We start from the raw sequence: 18,194 nt of genomic DNA on the forward strand, positions 1-18,194 counted from the left end.
TTGACGGTAGACTGCGCCGTGCAAATTGTGTGCAAATGTCAGGTGCGAAGCCGTGTTACAACTAAGGCCGTGTTTACTTCCTGAGCTATTTGGCAAAATAGCCAACATTTCTCATCATATCAAATTTTACGACACATGGATGAAGCATTAAATATAGATAAAAAATAACTAATTACACTCGTCTGTAATTTACGAGACGAATCTTTTAAGCCTAGTTAGGCCTTGTTTAGTTTCTAAAAAATTTTGCAAAATTTTTCATATTCCCCGTCACATCGAATCTTTAGACGTATGCATGAAGTATTAAATATAGATAAAAATAAAAACTAATTGCACAGTTTGGTCGGAATTGACGAGACGAATCTTTTAAGCCTAGTTAGTCCATGATTAGACAATATTTGTCAAATACAAACAAAAATGCTACAGTGTCGATTTCCCAAAATTTTTTGGAACTAAACAAGGCCTTAGTCTATGATTGAACGACAATTATCAAATACAAACGAAAATGTTACAGTCGCATTTTGCAAAAAAATTCATCAACTAAACGAGGCCTAATACTTTTAGCTGTCATCTACACGACTACACCGTGTTGGCGTGTTACATATATATGTTGCGTGCTTAAACAAAATGAACACGATCGACTCAGATGACACCGACCGACTGACCGACAGGATGGAAAACGGAGAAACTTGAGAACGTGGATCATATAGGGCACATCCGACGTGGCTCAGTCCTCCGGTACTGATCTAATGGCTGGTGACGAGCCACGTCACTGGATGGTCATTTGATGCTCCTATTTATGGTATTTGTTGCATGAAGAATGAACTCTTGCGTAAGCATATTATTTTGGGGATATGATCCACGACAAACCACAAGAACAGGTCATGAAAACAATCGTGGGAATAATAGTTCAGCAATCAAGCAAGTGCAATAATTGTTTAAATTATTGGCTTTTTCACAGTGTACAGCGACATTATTGGGAGGAGATCTCATTTACAACTAGCTTTCCAGAAGAGAAAAAGACCGGGTATAACATTATTGAGTTCTCATTAATACAGTAGTCGTCATTGAGAAGAAAAAGGATCAGATCGCCACATATTTGCGACCTGATATCGTCATTCTGTATTAATTTAAATAGAGAAATAGTACAATCTACAAAACAGTACTAATAGTCGGAGATAATCTATGTATATATATATATATATATATATATATATATATATATATATATATATATATTATATGTAAAATTAATTAAGAAGGGGAAAACAGAGAACGAAGAATGCGACAACTATATATGCTATATGTTATCTCAAGGGCGACTTAGGCGTGCGGTTCACTTTGCATTGAGATTCGTGTTGATAGGGATGGACTGAAATAATCATGAACCAAGCATCGAGAATCATGTGGCAAAAGGAAGGTAAATGGCTAGGATTAGGATGGTCACACTCGCAACCTAATGCGGCAAACGACGTTAGCAAGCATTCAAATCAGCATGTTGGTCGTAGTTTCACGAAAGAGCATTGTGTCCTGTAGAGTTACCAGCGCCTCATTTAATAGTACAAAAGGTCAAGCTAACCATGCCAACATGCATTGCGGCTGAGGGAACAAAATGCATTTATAGTTTTATCAGACACAAGTTGAAGTTGGATGATTATAACATTCAGATGAGAAGGACAATGGTGAGACCGAAAAATTTTGTCTGCAGCGTGGGATCAACAGCCTCACCTTTCGTTTACGCAAACTCTTATGTCTTCAGTACTACTTCAGTAGTATTTTTGGTAAGAATTAACTAGGTGTAAGCAGAGAGAACCAAAGCAAAACGATATATAGCGTAATTTTTTTTTCATTTGAGAACAAATAGCATAAAACAACAGCATCAGCTAAATTTTAGCAAAGCGAACCGATGCAATGATACGCGTTCGTCTTTCACTCAAACAGTAGTATGCGTGTATGATGAGCCGCACATGCCATGCACGCAAGGGCTCCCCACGGAACCCTACCGATCCACAGTAGCGTATTATTCTGTGGAAAAGGTACTAGCTTGCAATCCAGATCTACCAACCGATAATTGCGTGACCTTATCATGGCAGACACGTCCACGTACACCCAAGCAAGTCCCAAAGCACCCGAAGCTTTCCTATCCTACAGATGAACAATTTGGTTGCATGTCGTCGTTTCACCCTAGTAACGTACCCCGTGTAACCTACTAGCTGATGACAATATAGAAAACGATTTTCTAGGTGGAAGAAAATAGGAGTAGTATGGACTTGTTTAGATCTAAAAACTTTTTGAATTTTGACACCGTAGCATTTTCGTTTTTATTTAACAAACATTATCTAATCATGAAGTAACTAATCTTAAAAGATTCGTATCGTGATTTACATGTAAATGTGTAGTTAGTTAGTTTTTTTTACCTATATTTAATGTTCCATGCAAGTGTCGCAAGATTCGATGTGATGAAGAATTTTATAAAAGTTTTGGGTTTTTAGGTGCACGTAAACAAGGCCTATATATATCCATTATCCAGGGCTTGTTTAGTTCACCCTGAAAACCAAAAAGTTTTCAAGATTCCTCGTCACATCGAATCTTGTGGCACATGCATGAAACATTAAATATAGACGAAAACAAAAACTAATTACACAGTTTAACTGTAAATCACGAGACAAATCTTTTGATCCTAGTTAGTTGATGATTAGATAATATTTGTCACAAATAAACAAAAAGTACCGAAAACTTTTCACTTCTCCGAACTAAACAAGGCCCAGATCTCTAATCGGGGAATAAAAAAAACTTGCGCTCCACGCACACTCGCTCACGGCTCATCCCCATGTGCACAACAGACACAGGAAAAGGTGGAGTGACGAGGCGACTAGACGAGGCAGCCTCTGGAAAAAAGCGCGTCTGATCTGCTCTGGCTGCCGGTGCCGGGCTACCGGTCTCGCCGCCGCGCCGCACCGACCAAACCGTCCTGCACCTCCACAAACGTCAAACTCGAACGCAAAATCCACGGGGAAACCCAAGGAAACCAGCAAAATCCACACGAAAACCCAAGAAAACTCGCGCAAGCTGCCCATCCAGGCGGTAGGAATCAGCACGTCGGCGCACCGCAGCACGTACCGTACCTCACGCGCACAAGGTGCACGGAAACTCAAAGCTCGTTATCTCACTTAATTTAGACCTTGTCTAGTTTTTAAAAATTTTCAAAATCTACATAAAGCATTAAATATAAATAAAAATAATTAATTATACAGTATGACTATAATTTAGTAGACGAATATTTTAAATTTAATTAGTCTATATTTAAAAATAAATATTAAATACAAATAAAAATATTATAATAATTAAATCTAAGAATTTTCGCGAACTAAACAAGGCCTTATGACCAGCTCGACTCAGCTCGGCTCATCTTATTATTATAGTAACAAACTGAGTTGAGCTAAGGTTTTAACTTGTTAGCTATAACGAGATAACATAACTAAGGGCCTAAGGCCTTGTTTAGTTCCGAAAAGTGAAAAGTTTTCGGTACTGTAGCACTTTTGTTTGTTTGTGACAAATATTATCTAATCATGAACTAACTAGGATAAAAAAATCGTCTTGTGATTTACAGCTAAACTGTGTAATTAGTTTTTGTTTTCGTCTATATTTAACGTTTAATGCATGTGCCACAAAATTCGATGTGACGAGAATATTGAAAACTTTTTTGTTTTGAGGATGAACTAAACAAGGCCCTAACTCACGAGCTTGCTTGTTATTCAACATTTACTCACGCCACAGCCTGCTCGTCCTGGCTCGGCAGAATCGGGTGGCCAGAGCCAGACAGACAGGTGGGGACATCCGTCCCCACATGGCGGGCCACGGAACGTAGCCCCACAGCCCCGCTGCCATCAATCAAAAAAAACGGAACGGTGTAGAGCCGCAGTCACGGGCGGAATCACGGAATCCCCCGGCGAGGCGAGACGAACCCGACCAGAGCCTGCGTCCCTGTCCTTCCTTCCTTCCTTCCTCTGCCCCCAGGCCAGGGCCAGGTCGCTCGCATGCATCGCATCGCTCGCACGGCACGAGGTCGGTCGATAGAGAGAGAGAGAGAGAGAGCGCGGAGGCGGAGCGGGCCTCGGGTCTCGGGCCTCCTGGGTCTCGTCTCGTCTCGTCCGTTTTAACGCCACCTCGCTTGGCTTGCGACGCAACCCCAACCCCAACCCCCACCGCTACGGTGCGGCAGCAGCATCACCATTCACCACACCATCAGGAATCGGACGCCACACAGGGGCCACACCACCACAACTCTCCCACCCCCACCCTCGCCGCGAGTTGCTCAGTCGTAGCGAGCGAGGCGGGGGCCACAGCGCGGGGCGAGGCGAGCGTCCCGGCTGGGCAGCGTCGCGGGGGCTCGATCCAGGTTCCAGGGGAGGGAGGGAGGGAGGGCCAGGGATCTCCACTCTAGCGTCCGTGCGGGAGCGCGGGCGTCGCATGCGGCGGCGCGCCGGGGCAAATGCGGGTAGCCTCGCGGGCGGAGGAGCGCTGACGCGGCGGGACCGGCCGGGGAGCGATGCAGGCGCCGGACCAGCAGCACCAGCACCAGCACCAGCAGCGGAGGAAGGTGAGGGGGGCAGCCGCTCTCGTCTCGCCGTCGGTGGGAGTTTGGTTTCTTTCTCGTGCGGGCGGGGGGTGGTTGGGGTACGGGTGGACGCGCGGTCGTCTGGGTTGGGTTGTTGGCGTTTCAGATCGGTTGGCGTTGGCCTGCCGCTGCCGGGGTTGCACCTTGCAACACGACGGCAGCTCTGAAATCGTCACCTATGTTGACGATGATGTGAAATAAAAAAGGTGCCTTCTTTGCCTGAAAATCTCCTGGTCCTATGGATGTGCACGGAACCATAAGGATTTATTTATTATTATTACTCGTGCCGTTTTTGCCTTCTCCGCAATTGTTCCTCGTCTTCGTTGCGGAAAGACGATCGCCTAGAGCTCAACTTCGATTTCAGTTGTGGAGTCGCCACACACACACACACACAGTCCAGGTTCGTGCGTTTGCGTTTGCCAAAGAGAATTTTTGAGTCTCGTCGTTTTCCTGGATCGGGAGTTTTCTGAATTTCCCAAGAGGGAGGTTCTCTGTTGGATTTGCCCGTGGACGCTTTTTCTTGATAATATCTGAACCCTTTTATCTGAACTCTCTTCCGGTGTTGGGCGACGTCCTCTTTTCTACCCTCCAAAGGAAGTGGCATCCTTCGCGACTTTTCCAACTGGGTCGAATACAAATTGCTCCTTAAAGGACTGGTTAGGCCTTGTCCCCCACCCAGTTAATCCGTGATGGCACGCCAGAAAAAGCTGATTCAGTTGGGTCATAGAGGAGAGTATCGCAAATGAGGAATTAGATTCGCTGAGTAGTTTGTGTTTATCCTAATCCATTCTGTGGCCTCTGTCGACTTTCTTTTCCTTTGAAGAAAGAAAATAACTTAATTTGTTCTAGTGGATTAGCTTATCAATATATTCTATACCCACTCCGGAGGCATGTCGATTGAGATGGTTGTATGCCCAGGAACTCTCCCTTAAAGAGTCATTCTTCGACTTCTGCCAGTCTTATTTTTGTCTCTCACACTTGATCAGCCCTGCTCTGCTCATTGCTGGAGGCAAAGGAAGGTTTGCGCTGGAGGGTAGGTGTAGTGTAACAAGAACTATCAGTGCCCAGTTCCTGGTAATGTCTTCCTGAGTTAGTTGAACACAGATATGTTTCAGTGGTCATTTGGGTAGGAATTAGGAAGGGTACCAAGCTTCACATAATCTGGTTTTCTCGTTCACTTTTATCTTGAGTATTCTATTTATACTTTTGAAATCTGGTATTCTCATGAAAGTTGTTTCTTGCAATTACTAAGGACAGCATGTATTATCTACCCTAGGATCATCCAATAAACAATCCAAATTTTCTCTAATGCTATTCCTTCTGTCCACACTATCGAAATCTTGGGATCTGACATTGGGTTTAGTTCTTCGAGCAGATTCCACATTTCTACTCAGTTGATTTGGTCCTTCTAATTTAATCACTATAAGTCTATATGTTTTTGTTTATTAGTAGTGCTTTGCTGAACAGAGTTGACTCAGTATGTTAAACTTTGCTCAGGGTTCGTCAGAGATGGACTTCTTCAGTGAATACGGTGATGCTAACAGATACAAAATCCAAGAGGTCATTGGCAAAGGAAGTTATGGCGTTGTTTGCTCAGCTATTGACCAACATACCGGTGACAAGGTGGCAATCAAGAAAATACACAATATCTTCGAGCACTTATCTGATGCTGCCCGGATCCTTCGTGAGATCAAACTACTTCGGCTATTACGCCATCCTGATATAGTTGAGATCAAGCATATAATGCTGCCTCCATCAAGGAGGGACTTCAAAGATATCTATGTTGTATTTGAGCTGATGGATACAGACCTCCACCAAGTCATCAAGGCAAATGATGATTTAACCAGAGAGCATCATCAGTTCTTTCTCTATCAGATGCTCCGTGCACTGAAATACATTCATACTGGTATGCTTTTTTTTCTTTCGCAAATTGATGTCTTAGTTAGAGTACAGTTTTTTTATCTTTATGATTGTCATACCTCATACTACAATTTACCTGTCTTGGAATCATTTCTCTTGAATAATAGTGGGGACAAGTACTATTTGCATGGAGGATCAGAGTAGCGTGTTCACACATTAATATCACTTTAGCATTAATCTATTAACTATAAAACTGTTGTTGTTGATTGTTTCTGTTCTTCTATTTTGATTTTTATTATAAATATATTTGGACACTCATCTGATACATAGACTACTTGTATCCACTCACTATACTTTCAAAGCTATTGTAATTACTAGGTGCCATCCATTTTTAGTGGTTGAGCCATATCAACTACATTGGTTTCTATCTGCATGCTCATTAGCTATATCTTCCAGAAAAAAACAGAACTGATACATGCGTTTTATGTGATTGCAGCTAATGTTTATCATCGTGATTTGAAGCCAAAGAACATATTGGCCAATGCTAACTGTAAACTTAAAATATGTGATTTTGGATTGGCAAGAGTGGCGTTCAATGACACTCCTACAACAGTATTCTGGACGGTATGTAAGACACTGCCTCACAGATTTGACGCTACAATTTATTTAACAGGATATATTCATACTCTATTTCACCACTTAATTATAATAATCTGTTTTGCAAAATTTTCAGGATTATGTTGCTACAAGATGGTATAGGGCCCCTGAACTGTGTGGATCTTTCTTTTCTAAGGTAAACATTCCTCACATTCCAGTATAGGGTCACTTAGCAGTTCTACTTCTTTCAGAGCATGCATTATGGCAGCATTGAGCAAGATGTACTCTGTTTCATATTGTGCTGTTCCGTGCTTCATGCCTTTAACACCCAGTGTTCCATAGCTGACTGTTATTTTTGTGTTTCACCTCATCTGATTCCCATTTTGCTAATTACCAGGCCGCACACTAAAGGATTATTCCTTCCAAATTGTTTGTTCAGAAGCTGCATTTTTCTTCAGAACTTAATATTTCTAGATGGGATTTCTACCTTTTAGTAGGCATTGCCTTCAGAGAAAATCACAGATTAACTGTAGCAGTGTTTGGTTCGGTGTGGGAATTAGCATTTACAGTACCCTACAGTTCTCCTTAGGGACTAAATGTTATTTTCAGCTTTATCCTGTCCTTTTCTTTCTTTTTGTGCTGTTGAATTCAGGATCTCATTTCATTGTTCTATGCAGTATTCACCAGCTATTGACATATGGAGTATCGGTTGCATTTTTGCGGAGATCTTAACTGGGAAGCCTTTGTTTCCTGGAAAAAATGTGGTCCACCAGTTGGATTTGATGACCGATCTCTTGGGTACTCCATCACTTGATACAGTTTCCAGAGTATGTCTTCTCATTCATGCCTAATGTTCCAAACTAAACTGTTCACAAAGACAAGCATTGATCCTTTCGCTACTGTAGATTCGGAATGAGAAGGCAAGGAGGTATTTGAGTAGCATGAGGAAAAAACATCCAGTACCATTTTCTGAAAGGTTCCCTAAAGCAGATCCTGCTGCACTCAAACTTTTGCAGAGGCTTTTGGCATTTGATCCCAAGGATAGGCCAACTGCTGAAGAGGTAAGCGTTTGAACTGTAGAATCCAATTCCACATTCTGTACTTGTATTTGCTTAGTGCCCCAGCCTTATATCTTAAAAGTCACTCAAGTGATGTTTCTTTTGTCATTGATGTACAACCAGGCATTGGCTGATCCATATTTTAAAGGCCTCGCAAAAGTAGAGAGAGAACCATCATGCCAGCCAATAACAAAAATGGAGTTTGAGTTTGAGCGAAGAAAGGTGACCAAAGAGGATGTCAAGGAACTTATATTCAGGGAGATATTGGAGTATCATCCTCAACTTCTCAAGGATTACATGAATGGAACTGAGAAAACAAACTTTCTATACCCTAGGTATTTATTTGCAAGGAGCAAAAATGAAGTCTGAATCTTTAATTTATTTATGTGTATTGCCACATGCTACATGCCAAGGTGTTAAATTTTTCTAATTCTTCTTGTGCAGTGCTGTTGACAATTTCCGAAGGCAATTTGCTAACTTGGAGGAAAATGGAGGAAAGAGTGGGGCACACACGGCTTCATCAGACAGGAAGCATGTTTCGCTCCCAAGGTGACAGATTTTTTCTGAGTTCTCTTTCTATGATTTAGGCTCCTGTAAAATCCTTTTTTTGCCTGAATAAATTAAATTCGGTTCCACAGCTTCCTAGTTTTGGGGGGGAGTAAAATGAATTAGCTTACATTTGCTTGTTCAAAAGAACTGATGTTTGATGACCTTGTGATACTGTGAAATCAGAGGCTAGCAACTTAGTTGCTTGTTGGTTTTTTTTTTTTTTTTGAAACTTCTTGGATTATTATTAGCTTATACTACTAATTAGAATTCCCCATCGAAATTGGCTTCTGACCTTTACTCCCTTCTATTTGCAGGACAACCACAGTTCATTCTAATCCAATCCCTCCAAATGGAATCTCCCAAGTTCCTCAAAAGATTCCCACAGGTGGTAATTCCTCCTAATGAATATTATGTTCTGCAGACACCACCAATCTAATATAATGTTATTTTCTGTAAAAAATCCAGCTAGACCAGGAAGAGTGGTTGGTCCAGTAATACCATTTGAGAATGCAACTGCTGTTGATCCATACAGCCAACGTAGGGTGGCGAGGAATCCAGTACTTCCTCCAACCACCACAAACCTGTCAGCATACGCCTATCACCGGAAGTCAGACAACTCAAACAGAGAGCTCCAACAGGAGCTGGAAAAGGACCGTATGCAGTACCAGCCAGCACAGCGGTTCATGGATGCCAAGGTAGTATCACAGATGTCCCCTGACTTGAGGTCTTCCTACTATATACCAAAAGGTGTCCCGAAAGCTGATGGCGCAGATAGAGCTGCTTTGCATTCTAGCATGATTCATGGAATCGCCCCTTTTAGTGGCATTGCTGCTGTAGGAGGTGGAGGTGGCTACAACAAGGTCAATGCAGTTCAATATGGAGTTTCTAGGATGTACTAGTTCTAGTTGCATTGGCCATCTCCAAAATCCTCAGTTGAGTTGAAGTAATAACATGGCGAAGGGTGGAAAGATTTAGGTACCAAAGAGCTGCCATATTGGCTCTGAGCCAAAGATACAAAGCTGGAGTATGATCTCGGATCAAGGACGACGTGTGACATCAGATTGAAAACGCTATTGGGCAACAGTCATGGTTCTGTCCATTGGATCTAGCTTTTCGGAAAGCAATGCCTTCACCCCGCGGAAACGGTAAAATAAAAGGAGAAAAAGGGCAGTGCCGTCAGTTGATTGCTGCTTATAAGAAGCAAAGGGGGCAGAGACGATTTTTACATGGAAAATTATGTACTTTGCAAGAAAGGAAACATGTGGGAATAAAAATAGTGAGCCTACGTTTAGCTCTGTATATAAAGTCACTTGATTTTATATGTATTATTACGGCTGGTGAAACCCGCTTCTTTAATTCAAAGCTGTAGAATTTTGGCCTATGTTTAGCTCTGTAATACCATAGGCAGTTCAGATTGATTCAGCCGTTGGTTTATTTTGCCCTCTTTACCTCTTTGTCCGTATTACTTTTACATTAGAAAATGAAATTTAGCTTGGACATTAAGCCGTCATCCTCCCTTTCCCTTTATCCAGTTCAATCGTTTCCTCTTCTGATGTTGTCTCAAGACTACATTGACCGTCAACAATACATGTGAGTAAATATTTCTGCACTCCAGGCGAACTACAGGCGCCTAAAGAAAAATGTAAACTCAACACCGCCAGCACCAGCGGTGTTCTCCCGGTTTAGAAAGGGACCTAGCCATCTAGGGAAGGCATGGCGGCGAGGCGGCTGTCGCACGGGGTGGTCGGTGTCTGGATGAGAGTGAGACTTGAGATGTCAGCAGGGAATTTGTTGACGCTGATTCGATTTCAGACACCGGTAGGGGAAGATCACCCAGAGGCGGCACACTGCCTAGCACGCAGCGGTCCCAGTGGCGAGGCCGACCAGCGGGTCAGCGAGGCAGATTAGATGCCCGTTCGTACAATAAACCCACAAATATCTTCTGGAAAGACCCGTCTGGGAGACACACGGTAGAAATGTTAAGCCAACACCCATAAATCTCATCGAGGTACATGTAGGACAGCAGAGGGGTTGGAAGAGATAGAGGTAGAAGCTAAGAAGTAAAGGTAAATTGATTTTGATCGATTTTGCAGTTGGATACCTCAATCAACTATGTACCTCATATTTTATATAGAGTAGGAGTAGTTTTATCCATTTACAAAATCAATGTGGTACTATTTTTATGTTGTTTCATAGAGTTTTTCTTGGATTGGATCAAAATTAGCATGGACTAGATTCTAAAACCAGCTTGGCCTAAGGCCTTGTTTAGTTCCGAAAAAATTTAAGAAATCTATACCGTAGCACTTTCGTTTGTATTTGATAAATATTGTCTAATTATGGACTAACTAGGCTCAAAATATTCGTCTCGTCAATTCCGACCAAACTGTGCAATTAGTTTTTATTTTTGTCTATATTTAATACTCCATGCATACGTCTAAAGATTCGATGTGACGGAGAATGTGAAAAATTTTGCAAAATTTTCTGGGAACTAAACAAGGCGAATGTCAACAAAATTCATCATCAGGGATTAGATTCTCATATCCATCTTCACGGGGGAAGAAGTTTCTCCGTCTTCGTACATGCCAATGTACAATCACTGTTCGCTTGACACTATCTGTCGAATTTACCAATCATTCAGCATTGTTTTTCTCTCATAATAAATCAGCGAACAGTACTTTCCATGGGTTTTCAGCCAAATGAACAAGCCCGCCCCGTTTAGGAATTAATTGCCATGGGGATTCTCCATCACCGCGCTTAAGTTTATCAATTCTCACAAAATTGATAATTGATCAACAACAAACGCCTTAGAAAATTGATCAACTTATATCACTAAAAATTATCAAATTATCAATAGACCTTCATATGTCTAGTACACTATCTATATAAAAAGGATAGATTGGTATGGTTAATAGATTAGTGCAAAATTGCTATAAGAAATAGCTTCGTGGGCAGTGCAACCCGATAGGGAAAGTTTTCTTTTTTCACTTTTCATTCCCTGTGAAGATGACCTCATCCCAGTACAAGCCATCATCCTGAAATTGAATGCCCTCTGCGAGTGGCCCTAAACTCTATCCTGGGAGCTCTTCTCCCTAATTTCAGCTTCATGGTACTAATACATTTGCCCGTCGGTCCTCATTAGTCATTACCATCTCTAGGTGACGACCTCAAAACGCTTTGCCAACTTTGCCAGTAATGGGAAGTTTTAGAAGCAACGGGATGCTCCTTTATAGTATAGATTAGTGATAATACTTCCTCAGCGACATGTGATCCAATTTATTTTCACTACAATTCAACTTAGACTCGATTTGGTCTTTTAAATACCACCAGGAATTGTGAAGTTCGGAGATGTTCTGGATACGGAGTTATGAGAGAATCAGAATCTCTTGCAGGTAAAGGTGGTTAGCACGCTCTCGCTCAGTGCATTATAGCATTATAGAACCCTAAGACTACCATTAAAACACCTAAAAAAACCTGCACAGACACGTTCAGTGCGTCCCCGGTAGAATTGATGAGCAATTTCATAAAATCGGTTACCTCAACTTTGTTTATCTGAATCTTGTTCGCATCATCGCATGATGCAACAATACAGCACATCCAAACAATCAAGGAGCCAAACGGTTACAAACATCATACTGTTGCGAACATCAAACCACATGGAGCAAAATGCAAAGAAACTTTGCATACATGTTTCTCTCAGTCTTTCAATTTCGACAGCATTCTATGTACAAAGTCGCAAAACAAAATTGGGGATATGTACAGTTCTAAGGAATAGCCCAAGCACCAAAACTCTTAATCCTATGAGCCAACCTGCTTTTAAAGAGAAAAATGTACGACCTCGACCAGTTAACATGTCATCTAGGTTCACTATGTGAGCAAACAAGACTAACCCTATAACTTATTCAAAAACCTTAGCAACTATCTATTATGTTGCCAAACTTCTTGGCAATGATAGGCCGGACATCATCAGCTACAGCAAGGGTCTCTAAGAATGGGATCAATTGAGGTAAAGCCTCGTCCAAGGGGTTACTATACCAACTCTCTATTGGTATACCATTGTTCACTTGCAGCTGGAAAACCTGATAAACACAGAATAATTTAGATGCTTATCAGCTTAAAAATGCCAAGAAACCAGTAAATCAAGCATGTAAGTTCATGACACTTCAAGACCATAAACAATTTCAACTCAATCACGAACACAAAATGAAAAAAAATTACGTTAATTTTACCTGTGGAGTGTTGTCAATTATGACAACCTTGGCAAGGTCGACTCCAACAACAGTCAGATCTTTTGTGTAGCCATTGTCTGTGAACAAACATGATTCCCGGAAGAAACGCTTGGAGAAAAGTTTTTTCTCTGGATCCAGCATGTCAAGCAACTGGTCTGCGTAAACACTTTGACTGGCTGTAAATATCACTACCTCAAACATTTCAACCATCCTTTGGAGGAACATGTGGACATGTGGCCTCTTTTTCACATATACCACATGCTCTTTCATATCATAGAACACAGGAAATGTGAAATCAGCGTCATCACAATGCTCCATAGTTGAATGAACAAGGGTTTCTGCAATAAAGGAAAAGACAATACATTAGCCTTAGGGGCATGCAATGAAGTTATCAAAGATACTAACTTCTATCATGCTTAGCTGCATACCATCCAAATCAAGCACAAGAGTGACCTTCCTGGTCCATTGCTCTTTTTTTGCAGGAGCAGCATTTGAATTTAACTCAGCAAAATCAACAAGATCTGGTAAATCCTCCTCCAACAGATGAGGGTTGAGCCACTCTAATACCTCAGAATTAAAGCACAAATCCACCTCAGATGAACATGGCTTATAATCAACACTGGCTTCCGTGGCACTCTCAATAAGTGGGAATGCTCCACATCTGCTACTCATGTTCATCAATGCATCAATTGATACAAATTCATCACACAATCCAATATAACTAGGCAGAAGATCAGGTGGATTATCCAACAAGTACGGGAAATCATCATCTGGACTATAAATATCCAGCAGTCTGCAACACTGATTCGAACCCCAGCTTGTCTCATGATCACTAACAACACACAAATTCTGGGCTGAAGAATCTACATCATCATCTGCAAACTCTGTAACAGAAAAATAAATAAATGAATTCACATGCGGATAAATCAAGGAAATATATAACTGCAAGTCACTTGTGCTTTTTGTAATCACGTAGCTTGTGATTCAGGGGAAATGGGCCGTACCCTGGGCTAGGTGACCCAAACTCCATTTTTCTTTAAAAAATAATCTAGAAGGGTCTTGGTTTTTTGGTTATAAGGACCAGACTTCTGCGCTTTGAGTGCATGGCCAGATCCCTGGGTTGATTGATAACTGCTGATGTGCTTCTATGGGCATGGTATATTTGGTGTGCTTACTGAATTTTGAAGTCTAGAAGTATTTTCTCCAGATGCATGAATCAGCATAATATGAGCAGTAAAAAAATGCTTTATGCTGGTGACAGAGCTGCACACAACTGGTGCAACATGCCAAGTGAAGAAATTGACCATGAACAAAAACTAATAGATTCATGGCCCTCATGCATAGAACTAGATAAATGGAACAGTGACAAAATAAAAATAAAGATAAGCAGCCAAGGCATAATAGCAAACCATTGAGTATACAATATGATTCACCATTCATTACAACAACAAAGAATTTCCCAAGCAAGTTGGGCAACCTACATAACGTGATTCCTTGTCCAATTTTAGATACCTTGGCAGCATTGAATTTCAGATAGCTCCAGAATGGCAGAATCTATAGCACCATATCATGTATCATTCATTGATTGAACATAAATAATCGAACTCATGGAAGTGAACTAATACCTACTAAACTCCTCTTTATAGAACTGTGTTCCCAGACCCACTTTGATATTTAATGCAAACATACATAATCATTGTACCGGGAAGGGCTGCTCCTTACCTTTGCCAACATAATTCACTGCATATAACACAGATTTGTTGTCATCATAATTAGCAGAGGAATCAACCTCTGAATTTGGTGAATCTATCACTTCATCGGATGTTAAATCCTGAAAATCAAAAAGGATGATCTCAGATCACAAGAGACACTGATATGAAGTTTTCACACCCCAAAAGGAAATGAAGCAGCAGAAACTACACATATAATACAGAATGTACCCAGCATTCAACATTAATTTAGATTACAACAATGAGAAAAGGAATCCCTATGTTACCGCATAATCTTCTATTTACAACAAGTTGAAGCCAAAGGCCATTTTTTATAAAAGGCAGAAATTACAATAGCTATATCTTGATCAGTTGTAAATTGTAATTGTTTCATACATTATGTATCATTCCCATCCTATTTCACAGGTTTTTAACATGGAAATCAAGACTGGGAGCTTATCAAGTTGAGAACTTAATGGTGAGAACTAGGATGGATAATGTATTCATGCATTCATTTCGAAATATAAAAATGAAGTGTGATCGTTGACATCAATTTGGACAACAATAAAAGCATGATACTATGGATGTGTATGGAAACATCTAAGCACCTGATTGCAACCAAAACACATCAATGCGGCAATACTACAAGTGCTAATGTAGTTTGATCCTTAAAGACTGGAAACAATGGAGGCAAATACCATAATAAAAATGGAAATTGTCCAAGAGAAATTAAGTATAAGTGCACCGTAAGTTATCACTGTGTTTAATATGAGACTAGATGGCATTGAAGCACCTTGAGCATGGATTGTCCTCCGATCGGATCATGCAAGCCAGAAGGTTCCGTTGCCCTAATATCCTGGTCAGCAAGTTGAATGGTTGGATCTGACTCTGCAGAACAAGGAGATGATGTTAATCCATAAAATATACACATCAACACATGCCTTGTGATGTTGCTAAGAATGCATGATGTAAATATATTGTTATTAGTTAGCGAATTTCACATGGTACCAATTTAACAGAAGAAAACTGTCAAATATTAATGAGATATTTTTTGAGGAAAAATTATTAATGAGACTATCAAGCTATACATTGTGTGACCATCGGTGGAGCTTCTAAATGTATCATAAATGATAAATGCAGTCCCAGTGGCACAGCATCAAGCATCAAGATAGCCAACAAACAATTGAGTTAATCTAAAGGTGTCCTTGCAAGAAAACTAGAAAAGCAAAACAAATTTCATGGAAAATAAAATATCAATCGATCACACTCCAACAAATATGGACAAGTCTATGAACATCCAGCCATCTAACTTGTCATAGAGAAAAAAAAAATCCCATGAGATTACTTACCATCATGAGGATTATCTGACGAATTCAACACAGCTGACTGCTCCAATCCACTGACATAAAAGTGTGAAACTTTAACGGATTTCACGTTCCTGGTGTTGAACTCATTAGCAAAATCATCAACATCAAACATCCTCTTCATTCTCAGTGCAGGCATCTTGACCAGTGCACTCCTTCAGAGAATTGAGTCCTCTACAGATCCACTAGAAAGTTAAAAAAAGAACCTTTTAATTAGTAACAGGACATAAAGATCCAGCACATCAACCACAAGAGAACAACATCATAGCAAATACATGATAACATCCAACAATTTTCACCTATAGCTATACACATTATGTCTTCTTCCTATCTCCATAAAGAACATACTAAGTTTCGCAGAAAATCAGAAAGGCCAGGTACAGCAATCATGTACATTTAAAAACATGTGAATGGACCTCACAAGATAAAGCAGCAATAGACATCTGATTCGTCATCCAAATTTGTATCTATTTATTTATTTATAAAAAAATAGCTTGCCTGGGTGTTCGAGAAAATAAATTTGTATCTCATGTTTTGCCGTTCTGCAGTACGTAACTCAATACTGTATGCGAAAGTCAGTAGGTCAGGATTGAGTAAATACACTTATGCCAAATTGTCTACTTTAAGTTGTAATAACTACGTGCCATGACACTTGTACTTCGTTATACAACAGATCATGCAAACAAGGTGACCACAATGATGCATGTGTCACAAACAGGACTACGAGTATTGCAGCCATGAGCCATCTAACATTTGCAAATCGTAAACCTTCACCACTTTAATTACCTAAAACTTGCCCAATAATGTCAGTGCAAGTGTAATCAGGGCCAGACTCATGAAGCGAAGGAATATAAACACCAAATTTACTATAACCTACCCGAAAAGACGTTGCCTTTGAAAAAAAAAAGTTAGCCTTCTCACACAGTTTCTACACTTGAATCACATCTTTCTGCAAGTGTTCTGTTGCACACACAAAAACTGCCCTCTTTTACCAGGTATAAGGGTGGCAACTGCAAAATGGTTCGGTTAGTATACTAAATAACTTATTAAAATGCACGTGAAGTCATACAACTCTAGACATATTAGGCAGAGGTCTATAAGTAACTTTGCTTTGAGAGATCAAAGAAAATCAGGAACTGCATATAAGCAATGGGAAATCTAGGCCAACTTGTAGTGCCAAGTACTAGATAGACAATAGATAGCAGCTGAATCAGTAGCCAAACACTCTGCAAAAGGAAGGCAGCAAATACCCTAAGCTCCAGCGTCAATAACAAGGTGAATCACGTGGGACAAAACACAACACAGCAACAATCTGGTAATTTCTTGTCAGTATAACAATTTCTAACGGACCAACCCCAACTTCAACTTTAAGATAGTATTTTCTTGCCAAGAACACATGAAATTTTAGCGAACAAACCCCGAAAGTTAGTGGCATAAACAGCTAGATCGCTTCAGGAAAGACCAAGTAAAGGATATGGGTGTACACAGGTACACCCCATAATTTTTTGAACAAAATTGAACTTAGTATGCATGTATGTACTTAGATCAGATCCGAAAACAAATAGTCGAGCAGGTCGTGTTAGGGTTTGGGAGTTCGTTTCGCACAGCAGGGAGAGAAGGATGGTCATACCTGTGGGTGCTCGTCGCCGGCGAAGTCCCCGGCACCTGGCGTAGTCAATTAGCTCAGGTTAGGGTTTGGGTGGTCGGTTTCGTACAGCAGGACGAGAAGAGAAGGTATGGTCATACCGGTGGGTGCTCGTCGCCGGCGAGGTCCCCGGTGAAGGACCCGGCACCTGGTGTAAGTCGGCGGGCGGCGGGCGGCGGGCGCGCAGTCGTCGGCTCGTCGCCCCTCCAGAGAAATAGAGAGGGGAGAGAGCGCACGCGGGCGCCGAGAGAGAAAGTGGGGTGAACCGTGGACGGAACGAGGAGATGTTTGGTTGAAGTCCTCTTCCTCTAGGCCTGGAGCGATTCTAGAAGGCCTGGAGAAGTGTGAACGCTGTCTTTCCTAGTGATGTGTTTAAGCACCCGTGGAGTATTATTACTCCTACTATATGTATTTTCTGAATTCTTTATTAAGAATATTTTTCATTTTTAAATCTAGTTAAATATATATATCGATATTTCTACAAGATATTTTTATTTTAGAATCTATTTATAAATGAAAGGTAAACAAAACTTTTATACATTGAAAAAAGATCAGTTAATATTAATATAGT

The 18,194-nt window shown here is 40.8% G+C and overlaps 2 protein-coding genes across 8 annotated transcripts; one reads left to right on the forward strand and one right to left on the reverse strand.

Moving 5' to 3' along the window:
* LOC110433795 (mitogen-activated protein kinase 8) lies at positions 3,981-10,130 on the forward strand. 5 transcript variants are annotated; one of them, XM_021456396.1, is made up of 10 exons: positions 3,981-4,597; positions 6,113-6,521; positions 6,972-7,099; positions 7,209-7,268; positions 7,750-7,899; positions 7,978-8,133; positions 8,254-8,465; positions 8,575-8,679; positions 8,994-9,064; positions 9,145-10,130. In XM_021456396.1, exons 1-10 carry the CDS (start codon positions 4,547-4,549, stop codon positions 9,576-9,578), a joined length of 1,776 nt encoding a protein of 591 aa, XP_021312071.1. In that variant the 5' UTR covers positions 3,981-4,546; the 3' UTR covers positions 9,579-10,130. The 5 variants fall into 5 exon arrangements, with proteins under 5 accessions (XP_021312071.1, XP_021312074.1, XP_021312070.1 ...); XM_021456399.1 differs by lacking the exon at positions 3,981-4,597 and adding an exon at positions 4,676-4,821; XM_021456395.1 differs by lacking the exon at positions 3,981-4,597 and adding an exon at positions 4,852-5,015.
* Positions 12,298-17,955, reverse strand: LOC110433936. 3 transcript variants are annotated; one of them, XM_021457112.1, is made up of 9 exons: positions 17,725-17,955; positions 17,609-17,643; positions 16,856-16,988; positions 15,964-16,163; positions 15,408-15,502; positions 14,628-14,736; positions 13,334-13,789; positions 12,906-13,243; positions 12,298-12,755 (listed from the first exon to the last, which is right to left on the reverse strand). In XM_021457112.1, exons 4-9 carry the CDS (start codon positions 16,115-16,117, stop codon positions 12,588-12,590), a joined length of 1,320 nt encoding a protein of 439 aa, XP_021312787.1. In that variant the 5' UTR covers positions 16,118-16,163; positions 16,856-16,988; positions 17,609-17,643; positions 17,725-17,955; the 3' UTR covers positions 12,298-12,587. The 3 variants fall into 3 exon arrangements, with proteins under 3 accessions (XP_021312787.1, XP_021312789.1, XP_021312788.1); XM_021457114.1 differs by lacking the exon at positions 16,856-16,988 and having other exon boundaries at positions 17,725-17,915; XM_021457113.1 differs by lacking the exons at positions 17,609-17,643; positions 17,725-17,955 and having other exon boundaries at positions 16,856-17,595.

This window comes from Sorghum bicolor, chromosome 3, assembly GCF_000003195.3.
Source record: "Sorghum bicolor cultivar BTx623 chromosome 3, Sorghum_bicolor_NCBIv3, whole genome shotgun sequence".
NCBI lineage: Eukaryota > Viridiplantae > Streptophyta > Magnoliopsida > Poales > Poaceae > Sorghum > Sorghum bicolor.

What these genes read in the sequence shown, in the direction of transcription:
- LOC110433795 (XM_021456395.1), top strand. Translation starts at nt 4,854, where the DNA reads ATGGATGTGCACGGAACCATAAGGATTTATTTATTATTATTACTCGTG. An exon ending in CACACACACACACAGTCCAG is followed by an intron (nt 5,016 to 6,112) that starts GTTCGTGCGTTT and finishes AACTTTGCTCAG; the next exon opens with GGTTCGTCAGAGATGGACTT. An exon ending in ACTGAAATACATTCATACTG is followed by an intron (nt 6,522 to 6,971) that starts GTATGCTTTTTT and finishes ATGTGATTGCAG; the next exon opens with CTAATGTTTATCATCGTGAT.
- LOC110433936 (XM_021457112.1), bottom strand. Translation starts at nt 16,117, where the DNA reads ATGCCTGCACTGAGAATGAAGAGGATGTTTGATGTTGATGATTTTGCT. An exon ending in GAGGACAATCCATGCTCAAG is followed by an intron (nt 14,737 to 15,407) that starts GTGCTTCAATGC and finishes TTTGATTTTCAG; the next exon opens with GATTTAACATCCGATGAAGT. An exon ending in TAATTGACAACACTCCACAG is followed by an intron (nt 12,756 to 12,905) that starts GTAAAATTAACG and finishes TGTGTTTATCAG; the next exon opens with GTTTTCCAGCTGCAAGTGAA.